The 14,313-nt window shown below is 31.6% G+C and overlaps 1 protein-coding gene across 1 annotated transcript in view; it reads right to left on the minus strand.

The window, feature by feature from the left end:
• LOC124369436 overlaps positions 1-14,313 on the minus strand; it is a 139,757-nt gene that overhangs the window by 42,011 nt on the left and 83,433 nt on the right. The window contains exons 4-6 of the mRNA XM_046827442.1: positions 8,861-9,703; positions 3,354-3,494; positions 1,328-1,452 (exon numbers count right to left, since the gene is read on the minus strand). Coding sequence (XP_046683398.1) covers positions 1,328-1,452; positions 3,354-3,494; positions 8,861-9,703 — 1,109 coding nt within the window. The remainder of the gene's footprint in view (positions 1-1,327; positions 1,453-3,353; positions 3,495-8,860; positions 9,704-14,313) is intronic.

Genomic DNA, 14,313 nt, shown 5'->3' on the forward strand with positions numbered 1-14,313 from the left:
ACTGCCAAACTTTTCATCTCTTACTTTCCAAACAAAAATGCGAAGGTCTACTCCCAAAACATTTATCCACCGATTCTAACAAAAGTATTGAGTTATCTTTATGATAGAATAAGAGAAAGTGCACTTTAATTGAAACAACAGCATTGTATTGAAGTAGAACGCCATAGGATAATTCAGTTGGAAGCTTTTAGCTTGCAAAAACTGTATAGCTTACATCATATAGTAAAAATATTTTAGATTTGGTACTTGAGATGACAGCTGAAATTGTTTGTAACAATTATGTTTCTGTTAAATCAAGCATGTGATCACGTAAGGTTAGAAAAATAATACTTTAAATAATGAAAATGCCCACTATAATCTAGAATTATTGTAGTTGTTCACCATTCATATTTATGGGGGATTAGTGTGGTCATAATGAGTATTATCAGTATTTGTTTGAAGGTCAATGTTGTTAAGTACTAATATTGTATTATGTTTTATAATTGGATGAAAATTTAAACAGCCTTTCAAACTGAAAAGCCACTCCTTAGTCATTTAGTTAATAACTGGGTTAGACGGTGACGGTTCTTTAAATATTCTACCTTATATTGGTCAAATCAATGTTAAAACATTCAATCAATTTTTTAAATTTTGTTCCTGAAACAAGTTACATGAGCAGTTGTTGCAATATTTTAGGATGATGTGGCTAAGAACAAAACGAGTAAGATGAATGGAAATATAATATTCAGAATAATCTGTCTTCATTAAAATTAATAGCAAATAGCGGAAAATTAAGCACTGTTTCAAATAGAATTGATATTGCGAAACTGCCTGAAAGTTATAAATTTATCAGTAAGTCCCCAAAAGTGTTAATAAACATTGCACCTAGAATGTGAAACAATTGCTATATTTTTCTCGTCACAGACATTTGATACATAGCCGAAGTATGAACAAATATGATTCTTAATTAATGAGGGAGTAAACACTGTTTACTTTGCATGTAAGTATAAGCTCAATTTTGTAATTTTTATAACACATACATAATACATGTTTGAAACCTAATTAAAAAGGGTATATTAACTAAAGGAAAACTAATTCCATATAATTTAACTTATATCTCCGCCACAGTTTATAGATTTCCTATTAGAAAGCTATATCAATTCACTCCAGATCAACTTATTGCCAGGAGAGCTTGAAGTATCAATTTTGAACTCTTTAAAGTAAATTGAATAGAATTTAAAGATTAATAGCTGACATTATATTTTATGTAAATTAACTATCAAATATTAAAATAATAAAATTCTTTATGCATTTTAAAATGAACTGTAAATGGCTTGTGACTACTCACCCCATTTTTCTCACAGACTCCACCTGCATTCTTGAGATCTCCTGTCCACGCAAGGCCCAAAGTTCCCATCTCAAAGTCCCGATATGTGAACATGTAGGCCAGACAGAAAGCATCATAGTTTTCTTCTGAAATAACCAAGAAACTTCGAATAAGCAAAAGGGGTTTTTATAAGCAATCCCTCTACATACACAGAGAAAATTTTAGGATTAAAATTTAGGGCATATCCGTTTCGTGTAGCATACATGTTGTAGACATGTTTCATGAAGTTTTTAATTTAAGTTATGAATTGTAACTGAGGTTCAAATTTATTTAATAATAAAGGTATAGAACGTACAGCAGGGAGAAAAAAATCTGTGACCCTTTCCTGAAAATTGTGATGCTGTGTAGATCATTTGATTGATTTTTTAAACAGAAGTTTTTCCAAGTTATTTTATTGTTAAGTTTTTCAAATAACAAGAAAGTTACAGAATACTCCCATGAATTTTATTGAGGATGCAAAAACTTAGGTGGGCCTAATTATTAATTGTTGAGTTAATAGAAATAAAACTCTGTAGCATACATGTTCTGCAAAACACAAGTGGCTGAGAAACATTTTACAATAAAATGTTATGTTTATATATCTTTATTTTATTATTTTATCAATAGGGGCTTCTTTTTGTCCATGTTTTAAAACCCCATAGGTTCTAAAACTTGTCACAGACTTACATAAGGTTCTAAATCTATAAAATATAGCACTTCAAATACTATACCTTTGCTACCAAAAATGGATATTTTATTTCAGAAGTAAAAATTGAACACTTTTATTTAAACTTCCTAAAAACACCATAAGTTGTGATAACATAAGTTTACCCTCTTCTGTGATGTTCAGATGGAGCCTGTTGTTAAAACTTTGCTCATTGTTTTGCAAGATACAGTAGAACTGTGCTGAATGCAAGAGAAGTTTACACAGAGTTTTAAGAGGTGCGTTGTTCTCCCGGCCTCGAGAGATGGTTCGCATTACACTAATGCAAACTTTTGCTAGGGTCTGGGAAAAGTAAAACTTCGACCCTCTGTTTGTTGTATTGTGGTCAATGTTTACAAAGAATAGAATTTGTATTCTTCATCCTGATGGAAACATGTTTTTCTCAAGTTTGTTCAGTACAAACTTCGTAACAAAATCAGGTAAACTAAAATTTGAGTTAGATTTGTCTTTAAGTCCAAAGCATATAACACAGAAGTGAAGAATAGAAAATGAAAATATTAGTTTTTTATCAAAATAGGGGCAGCAATTCACTGAAAGTGACTATCAAATATTTAAATAGGGTTTGTTCTGACAGGTAGTAAAAGACTTTATGATTTCAAATTGTTACGTGAAATCCTATGAACTAAGCCATTGTACATAATTAAGTAGAATGAAGATCATCTTATCAGTAGTTTTCAATCCAAAGTCTGATAGTTTGTTACAATTTACACCTTTGTAATAGCATTAACTAATACAAAAAATAACATTTACTTAATATATTTGCTGGTGTCTGGGAAGGTTGATTGATTTTGTAAAACTCCAAAGAACAAAAAAATTGTGATAGGAAAATATTGGTTTGCACACTCATACCCTGATACTCATAGAATCATCTGTTAGCAGTTTCCAGTTCCTTTAAACCAAAATAATAGCCAACTCAAAGAAGGAATCTAGCTAACCGCTTTAAACCAAAATCAAGCTAAGAATCTGCTGAGGAATCAAATTGCATTCTTGTAATGGAACCGTTTAACATGAAATAAAAAATCTGTTTTTTAAGAAGTATGGTGCTAATTCAATTCTTAAACTAGTATTTAGTTTTGCCTTTTGATTTTTAACACAATATTTAAATTGAAATCAAACCTTTAGCATTGTAACAAGTGAATATTTCCATAAAAGGATTGTCTCAGAAAACAATATTGTTTTGTATATTGTTATTTAAAGTTTTGAGTAGTAAGTTTACTCATACTTTGATTGAAGTGAAGACGATATGTCTTACGTTCATTGTTATGAATGAGATTATCTACCTACCTGAGAAAAGCTCTAGAAACTTTTCAACTCCGTAGTTGCCTGGGAAACGATACTTTGAATCCTGCAGAGCCTCCGTTGAGTGAACTTTGATTCTCTTGATCATGAAACTTATGTTGTCTGGTTTCCCATCTTGATTGAAGTCTGTAAAACGTTCACAAGCATGACTAGTTAGGCAAGCATTAATATGGTAAAAAGAACACAAAGATGATAGACAAAAATGTTCAACAACCATTATTCATATTTTTCAACCCAAAAAGATCTTATAGAGATTTTGTGTAGCAAGACAATTTCCACAGAGACTAGAGATCTCTTGTACTATACAACAAATTTAGAGTTTTTCCATGTTTACCTAACAACAGCATTGTATGTTTCAAATGTACAGGATTAATTTCAGCAATAGTGGCAAGTAGAGCAATACACATAAACCTATAGTCAGACACTCTGTAGCAACATGTATTGAGAGTAATAATATATAAAATTGTATGAATTTTCATCCTATAATATTAACACTGTTTATTTTCTTCTATACAAATGAATACATACCCATATTTTGTATGCTCTTGAACATTGTTTTCAATAATAGCTTTTTTATTTGTAATATTTTAATATTAAAAACTGTTTATTTAAATGTAATAGATCAGATATTATATGTTAGTGGATTATGCCAGGCTCTAGCTTTGATCGTATACATAAAGGTTTTTAATTTGTTTTGGTTATTAATTTTAAGCAAATTCACCGTAGTGTTTATTAAAAATTCATACTCAAATTACTTTAATATATGAAAATCGATTAAAGTCATTTCAGATACTTATTGTAACTAAGATTAATAATAAATTTTTATTCTCTAATTTATAAAAACAAATACAAACTAAACAATCAATTTAAAATTGTTTATATCACTTGATTTCACTTATAGCATTAAAACTTTTAACAAGAAATTGGGATTGTAGATTATGTTGCTTTTCTTGTAAGTGAATTCCACAAAAACTACATAAATATCACAATGCTTTTGGATTTTCACTGTACCGTTATTTGCAGAAAAATAAATCGGTTATATGACAAGCAACCAACTTGTCAATAATATTTTTTATTTTACTTTTAGATATGGGCATAAAAGATAGCAGAATTAACTTTGTCGTAAAGTATATCAATCCCATTCTTAAATCTGTATGCATTACATCCAGGCAATTGTTAAAATATGTTATCCAAAAAATACATAAGGTATACAGTTTAACTGTTTGTTTAGAAAGATATCTATGAAGCCAAACATATGAAGCCATTTAAAAGTATACACTGCAACGAGTACACAGTATGTGGTGAGATTGTATTTTTAATTGAACTTGAATAACTGAATCCAAATTTGAGCTAGCTTCTTAAGAATGAGTACAATGAGTACCTGATTATATGAAACATCATTTTAAGCTCAAATCGATTACTATAAAAAGACATTTTTGGTTTTATATATAAAATATTTTAGTAAAGTAATACTGAGAAATTATATGTACAAAGTGGAAATGCCCCAAAATTTCACAAATTTTATTCCAAGTTAGTTTCTCTCTTGTTAAAAGTTTTGCCTGCAATAAAAAAATTAAATTACCTACCAAAGCAATGATATATTGGAACCAGTTTAGAAGAAATAAATAAAACTATTGGATTTAAAATGTTTATTATCTACCATACAAAACTTACACTTCAAATTTGTTAATAATAATAATGTCTTTGATAAGTACATTAATTTAGATTAAAATCAGAAGTCATTCATTTAGCTTGGGTCACTTTGAGCTGGAGCCTTTGATTCCAATAAGTCATAATCTGGGATCAACTTTGACAATGGAAGGTGAATCTTGCGAAATGACGAGCTTCCGCAGCCGTTTTATGTAACAATTTACTTTTACAACCCGTTCGGGTCGTAAACCCAGTCCATCCCAGCAAATTGTGCTGTCAGCCTAGGTTCTTACTTTAAAGCACACAAATCGAATTTACGTTCCTCCTCTCGAGCAAACGTTCATTTTTTGCAGACGTCCAAATTTGTGTTGATTTATGCAGTATTTTAAAAGGCATACATAAAGCGCTTCAAATATGAATAACAATTGAAATGTTTTATGGCATTCAGGTATGGAATATAAAACTTAAGATACACATGTTCAAATTTTAGAGCTGTCAGAATATATGGTACCTTACCCAAAATATTAATTAAAAAGAACACATTATTATTTAAGGGGGATATAAGAATAAAAGTATGGAATATAAGATCAAAATCTAAATAATCTTTTTCTCCTAAAACCAAAAACATATTTCCTACTACGTTTTCACATGTTTAAAAATACCAAAGTGTATTAATTTAAATAGAATATTGCCTTGTAACAAAGCACAGCTGTGTACCCAAACTCAAAACATCACATGTTTTTCAGCATTTCTGAACATAATTTACAATGTTTTAATACAATAAAGTGGAGCTACCAATTAAAGTCAATCTCTGGATATAGCCTTCTTAAATAAAAAATGCCATAAATACAACAACCATGTAGCTTAACTGATTCAAGGGAATGGATTTAGATTTTTTTTCTTTCTATCCTACAAGCAAAATTGGACAGAAGGATACAATTTATTATTTATAGTAAATTAAAATAGTGTATCTATGACACTGATTAGTTTATCAGTTCAGTTATTACTGGGTATTTAGATGTAAAATCACAATTGGTACTTCAATTACTATAAAACTTTAGTCTCTGATGTGTAAACAACTGGGGAATTCCTGGTTACCAATTTAACATTGTGAATTATTTTGAAATGGCTTTCACAAAAAAATCCACTCATGCACTGATGGATATATCAAGAAATCTCTAGAGCAATAAAAATGATTACTTTAATTTTGTTTCTTTTGTGGGTGCTGCTAAAAGTGTTTTGTTCTTCAGCCTCAGAACTCTCTGTTCCATTACCATTTTTTTATATTAACTATTTGTAAATCTCAATATACACTGATGAAAGTATTATGGAATTTTACATATCCAGACAAATTCTTATAATTGCTGTTCAATCACAGTTCACTGCTGCCCTATTTGCTATTGCATGGCCATTCCTCTACCAGCTACGAGTTGTTTAGTTTGAATTGTCTTCTCAGGTCAAGTGACCAGAACTTCTGGCTGTTGCAGTTTCTTCGTCAGCTCAGACTAATTTAGTGTTTGCTTTTTCCCTTGAGGTAGCAGTTCCAATACAGCTGGCCAGTCAAAATCTTTTTTTGTATTCTGTCTGTTTACTAGAGAAACACAGGAAAGAAACTGCTATGGCCAGCGATACAGATAAGACTGACTGATGGTATAATTTTTGAAAGTCCTAGCTTTCAGTCGATTTACTGTGAGATAGAATAGGATGAGAACCTACATGGGGGCTTGCCATATAGGTAAGAGTGACTGATTAAGTTAACTTGAGATGCCGCTAGTTTCCAGTCTAACTGCAGAGTGACTGTATGAGATGACTAGATCAGAATTTAACACCTTGATCATTTCTGATCACAGTGATGTTGAGAGAATATATGGATCTAGGTGATGGTGGCCAACAACTCTCTTGTTGAAGCTACAGTAGTAGAGCTACATGAGGGAGTGGTGGTATGGAAAGAAGATTAAAAATATAAAACTCTCTTAAAATTAAAAATGTATCAAACATATCTAACAAATAAGAAATATTGATTATATTTCATCATTTATTTATTCCTTGTAGTAAATTAGACAAATTGGCTTAAATAATGCCTGGCAGTATGGAAGTATGGAATACCATGTTTGGATCTTTGATAATGAATGTAAAACCAATTCATCAGGATAAATTAGTATAATCCAACTGGATTGTGATGAGAAAGATTTATGACTGACACTGGGTGAGAAATGCACACTGTAAATATGTCAGTTTTTGACACGGGGATGTATAAATCATATGATTCACACACAGCATGGAAACTCAAATACTAATAGTTTTTATAAAATTAGATCTCGGTTCTAACTATTGTACTGGATACGAAGTGATTAACATTGGTACCTCACATAAGTACAGTAACTTTAGTTTTTGCATGAACAACCTAATTAAATTTAAGTTGAATTTATGTACATTCAGTAAAACTATAATATCTGAACCGATGGAAATGCACAAATGAAACTGAGACAATGATCTAGATCCAAGTAAACGTACGTGTACTAAAACTTATGAACCCATCTCTCCTGTTGTAAAATAGAAATTATATAAAAACCAATTTCATACCATTCTAAACTTTCTTGAAAATAAGGGTTAAATTAATTGAAAGTAACTGAGGAATCTCAATTGGAAATGAATTTTAATAGTTGAACTATTATATTATTCTACAACTTCCAAGTCAAAAATAAAATTTGGATTTTCAATTAATGGTCCAAATAATACAATGATAATGAGTTCTACAATGTTCATAATATTTTACAGTTTTTTATGAAATTTACAACTAACCCATGGTTCCTGAAGGGTTTTAAAAACAATGGTGAAAACAGAAATCTTGTATCCCATATATAATGCTAAATTTTTCATTATTTGGTTAAGGGATTACTGATAATATAAGAACCCTTTCTCTATTAAACCTAACGTTACGTTCACGCAACTTTTGTTATTTTTAACTATCAACAATATTTAATCAGTGATCTGAGTGTACTAAATGGTATACATTTTGTAACATATAACGATGGCAAATGTCCGAAATCCTATTAATCCTTTCAAACCATCCATTGTCTATAAAAAATGTTAAACAGAGATGTTCTTTAGATTGCATGAGGTTTATAAAGAGAGAAACAGTACATAATTTAATAGTCCGTAATGGAGTGTTAAAATTGATACTGATGGGAAATTTATTTTTTATAAAAAGTCCGAAAACGTTCGCCAGAGATGCAATAACCAACGTTTGATCATAATACTGAATAACATGTCATTGATTTACTTTCGATTCTAATACTGAAGAACACATAATTGGTGAAGAAAATAATACCAAAAACTTTAGAAACGGATCCACAACACTCTTTAATAAAAATATTTGCTTTGGTTGATTTATTAACAAGAGTACAGCATCTTATACTAATAATTCTGTGTTGTGTATAAGCAAAACTGGACATTTCTAATGATGTAAGTGAAAACAATATATAACAGCAAGTACAGATTTTAAAATATTACTGATTAGAATAATGCGATTATTTAGTTCAAGTACACAAAACTTGATTGTTATAAACAAAACATTTCAGTGAATTTTCAGATTATCCTAAAGAAAGCTAACAAGGGCTGAGTAAAATAATTATTTAATAAATTGTATAAAAAGTATTTAAGGTATGTGTTTTGTACTTATCAATGTGAAATTATTTTAAAAAAATGTGATGATACACATTTTTTATCTCTGGGTTATAGACAAAATTAGCAAGTGAGTATACAGTTTAATGGAATTACCTCAGATATCATCATATATCAAATGTTTTAAAAATAAACTCAACATTTAATTTGAAACTGACCTGTTACTCTGTAAATGGCGTTTACTCTTTGGACATGACGTGTCATCACTTCTATGCAAGCCTCTTCAGTTCCATACCTCTGAAAGAAGAGATGGTCTGCTTGAAGGTACAACATACAAGTGGTCTTCTTAGGGTCAATAGTAGCTCTCTTGTGGATGTGTTGCTGTCTCGCTAATAGATCATCGGGGTCAAAGATCCCATTATCATCTGTGGGTCCCGTGCCTACGAGGATCTTGGGATACAGACTTCTATCCACTGGAGGATTGTAGTGGTTAGTCTTCGGATAGTGTGGAATTATTGAATCATTCCCCTTCACTTTTGTCAAAATAGAAATGTCCCCAGGAACTTTGATGATGCGAATACTATCTAAAGAATCACGCACGATTTCTTCGTGTACTTTGTTGGAAGTAGGTTCGGTTCTGTTGGCACCAAAATGGTACACCGTATTCGGACTATTTACAATGATATGCCGATTATTTGGCCACTGATTGATCAATTCTGACTTGTTAAATCTAGATATAGTCCTTGAAGATTCTAGTTCGTCTAAGGGAAACCAACGACGGATTCTGCTCTTGAAAGGTTTTGTGTTCCGATCGGAGATCTCCTCAGAGTGTGAATGGTCAGGAGAGACACCTTCAGCCAGCTCCGCCGACGCACAACTTTGTCTTGTTGGTCTTACAGTGTCCGAAGCTCGATAGATGATACTATGGTACCCCACATCCTCAGAGGGTTCCAGGTACCGACCAACAGGCTCTATGTAAAAATCTTCCAGGCGGGTAGAGATTGTGCCGTCGAACAATCCGTCGGCGGTCACTATCCCGTGTACCACTGCCTGATCATCATCTGAAACACAGTAAACATGTTTCACCACAACTGCTAAGAGATATTCAAACATTTTCAGAGTAACCTTTGACCTTTTTGATTTGCATACCCCTTGTTAGTTGCTACATTGCTATGGACTATTTTAAATATAATATATAGTTACATAACCATAATTATCTCTGCAGACTTAGTTTTACAACACATCCAAATTTAGTTCATTATAGCGCTTCAAATAATGAAGAATGAATAATAAGCTACATGAATATAACTGTATTAAAAATGGAATATAAATCAATATAAAATACTTTGGTACAGAAAAAGAAAATATTATCTTATAATATTTCCACAGCTGTTTTTCTTTTTGATACAGATATTAAGATACAAATTCATGATAAAGGAACAAAATCAGATTTCAACAAAGCAAATGAGAAAGGCCAAGTAAAATAACGTTGCATATTATTGGAAAGTGTCAAACTCACTTTAGAAGTTTGTTATCGTGATTGAACTTTATAATTACTTTCTCCCTACTTTCTTTCTAAATTTATCCTCTTAAAAACGTCCATTATTAACTTTTTGACACTGCAACATCCATTATGTAAACTATTATGGTATTTGGAATTAATGTCACATTATTTATAGATACTGTAGGTACGGTAACTAATATGTTATCCATTGTAAACTGTTAGTTTTGAATAAAGCTTATACAAATAGTTCTCACAAGAGAATGATTTTTTTATACTATTATTTATTATTTTGTTTCCTGACAAGCATGTTTCAATTACTTCTTAAGGCATTAAGTTACTTTTTCAAAAAAGGTCTAATGATCTATAAGTTGAATAACAAAAACCAACGAACAAATGCTTAACAAATTAGTGAAACTTTTTATACTGGAAGTGACACAGATTTGCCTAGAAGTGTCTTTTCATTTACATATTCAGTTCATGAATAACTTTCAAGAAATTGTATGGCCTCTGTAACTACCACTTTGGTGATTAATTTGAAATGCAAACTTGTAAGTTGCTGAAATTAGAGCACAGTAATCTGAGGAAGTTCTCTTTATAAAAAGAACCGTAAATGCTAATGGAGGATTTTTAAAATCCTTTGTAAACTATCTTTAATCAAGATTTCCATTGAAGACACACAAAAATTACACCATTTAGTCCAATAGAATTCAAAATAATATACTAGTTTTATTTTTGTTTATTCCTCACTGAACATCCTGACAAAGAAAACGTACTAAAAATTACACCTAAAGTGAGCTTAAATAAAGCAATATATTACTTTGATAATATTGGCATGTAAACTGTAAAATCAAATATCTTAGAATTTGTTGGTGAACATTTTTATTTTACACACAATATACATTTATAAATTTTATGAATATAATGCTTCACTATACTGTCTTGACTATGTCTACCTTTAATTTTAATATTACATAATATATTTTAATGATAGTAATTTGCAATGCTGCAATCAAGGTGCACACATCAATGTTGAACCTTGTGGTATATTGTGGTTATAGTCAGTGGAGACCTTCAACACACTACAACGATATAATTAATTATCCAGCATTAAGTTTATTTGTATTTTGTTCCAAGTCACATGACTTCCGCCAAACATTTAGGTAGATAAGCTATGACAGCAGAAATAATTCTAATTTATGTGCTAAACTCCAAAGCCACATATCTTTCTTTGTTATAGTAATTAATAAAAAAAAATGCTAAAATTTTAATATTTATTAATTAGCTAAGAAATACAATAAATTGCATTGCATTTTATGAATAAAATCAATCGAAATTAAAAAGTATAAAATTCATTGATCTGGATTGGAGTGTAAACAAATACTTATAATTCAAATTTCAAATCCCAAAACATACTAAAATAGAAAAGTGTTAAATGTCATGTACATTAAAATCTGTATACATCTCCAACATCTTGTCACAGTAATGTGTTTTTGCTGCTGTGTGTCCGCCCATACCTTGCACTTAGTAGTTAAAGTACATTAACAGTTGCTTGTTATTTGGTATAGGCCTAAAACAAGGACCTTGGTAGCGGTTATTAAAATAATAGCAGCATACACAGTTTGTACCACCATAAAGGCACCGTTTTTGTAATAATATGTACGATTTATTTATATCAGTTCATGTTTTAAAAACCATACGTTATTCCACTGAAATTGCAAAGAGTACTACAAAATAAAATAATGCTTTACACTTCATGAAGTGTAAAAGAAAATAAACACTTTGCAACTTACTCTACTGCACAGCACGTTATCGTAAGAGAAGGTATTCGTGAGTTATTAAGATATCAGCAGGTCAGTTAAATGATTTTATGAGTAATTTACTAATAACAGAAACTAAACTTTACTAATTAAAGGCAGGAATTTATGACGTTTACTTTTTAATTGGAAGATAACAGCCGATAAAACTGAGAGGACGGAATCAGTTTTCGAGATGACGGTGAAGAGCATATACGTTTACAAACGAGCATTGCTAGTGGAAGCTCAAATTCCCAATCTTGATTATCTAAACATACTTTCATTGAACAGGCTACAAAATCAGTCCTCTTTTGCACAATTAAATGTTTTTGACACTATGACCCATAGGTTTATCTATGCACTCCTCCAAATCATAACATGGTACAATTTCCTGAGAGCCTACTGTAATGCTCATCCAGCGTAGTATAGGGTCGGTGTTACGGTCCATATATGTGAGAGAAGGTATTCTCTGCACTTTAATCAAGTGTGTGTTGTGGTCCCTTGTGAATACATCTTCAAGTTACATATGGCCTTGAAAGCTATAAATAGAATGAACGTCGCAATATCAGTCGATAGTCGGTCTCTGTGTGGTTGGTTGACGCCGATTAAACTTTTATTTACTCGCCAACTATTAAAAGGAGTCAGCCTACTTCTCGCCACGGTTTAAAGCTCCTTCATAAGACCCGTATTTAACTCAACTCTCCATCCCAATCATTGTTTGTCGAAAGCACTATAGAAATAAACCTATAGTCTCCTGTTTGGAAGTGCAAATGGCCGAGCGGTCTAAGATGCGCAGTTCGAATCCTGCCTGTGACCGAAACAATTTTTATCAGTACCATCGACCTTGTGCTATACGACTCTTCCCCATATTGTGTTTGTGTCCTCGCACAGGCTAGTGGCCCATGAGGACGGGCAGAATAAGGCATACAAGAGGATCGACTCTCCTTAAATAAAAAATATTAATTTAGTTGTGTTTTATATGAGCATTTTGGAGTTACTAACTTAAACTTCAAGCCTAGAAAATATATTAACGCAATATACATGAGTGATCTCTCAAAAATTTAACTATGTTAAAGATAACAGAAGGGTAAACATTAAATACGTTCAGATGTCCATTCACACTCTTTAATGAGACTTAATAGAGAAAATCAATCCAGTCGGAGAAATATGAAAATTTGAAAAGAATACAACGAGAAAGAAAGATCGTTGTAGAACAGAAAATATAGTATAATTGACAAGCATAAGAACAAGCCGGTGCACAAATAATGCAAATGAAAAAGGAAGGCGACTAGATAGAATAAAACTGTCGGAAATAAACTGAATTGTGATTAATGAAAAGCAACGAATTTGTATTCGTCATATCATGAAACTGCTGAAAGCAGTTGTATTTTGAAATTTATTCGGCTAAGTGAAATTGAAGATAACTAAGAATACGTCCCATCTTACCGAAAGTTGATAAACTAATACTGTACTCAGAAAGCCGAATATTGGTTAAAATAATTCACTACTCATTTGAGATAAATATGTGCACATCGCTAATGATTTTTTTTATTTAACTTTCAGGGACGAAGTAAACTCGGCAATGAACGAGATTACGTCCAGGCCGGTTGGTAGTGACGCAATACGAACCAGAATGGTTAAGTTAAAAGTGATACGTGATAGAAGTCGCTGGTCGTTGTGTTCTTTCCTACTTACTAGTTACCACGATACTGGAATACAAGCACAGTTCGCTATTTAAGAAAGCTCTTCCAGTGTTTTATAGTAGGTTTTCCAGCATACGTGTATTCTGAAGACCATCCTATGAAGTTAGCACCTTCATCGTCACCATTGCAAGGCTCGAGTAGAATCTTGTAAGCATCAGCGTGCGGTGGGTAAAGTAAGGGCCTAAGAGTCGGTTGTAATGAAATTAAGTTTCACCTCATAAGAACAATGTTAACCTATAACAGTTTCATGCCCTTATTGTGGTCGTAGAATTGTGTGACGCATCTCTTTATACACAATTGATAAGCGTTCATTTTTAATAACGTATACTCTTTAGTTTTTGTAGTTTCATTTGTAGTTTCTAAATGTGTAAGAGATAACTATTGTCTTTAGGCATTTAGAAGTCAAATGCGTTTCAAAGCGTATTAATTACGTCTTTAAAATGAAACGTTTCACATTATTCTATGGTTAAACTACAGGAGTAAAAGCTTTTAAGATAGCCTCCAGTACAGTCACCCCTCAAGTTTAATACTGAGAGGTGCACAATACTCCACATAGCATGATCTCATATTCCCCAAATGTATCACGTGGGGAAATGTCGAAATTAGACTCAAAACGAAGCACTTTAAATGACAGACTGTTAAACGTGTTGGTGTGAAATTTTACAGTGGCC

The sequence above is a fragment of the Homalodisca vitripennis genome, chromosome X (assembly GCF_021130785.1).
Source record: "Homalodisca vitripennis isolate AUS2020 chromosome X, UT_GWSS_2.1, whole genome shotgun sequence".
Classification (NCBI taxonomy): Eukaryota; Metazoa; Arthropoda; class Insecta; order Hemiptera; family Cicadellidae; genus Homalodisca; species Homalodisca vitripennis.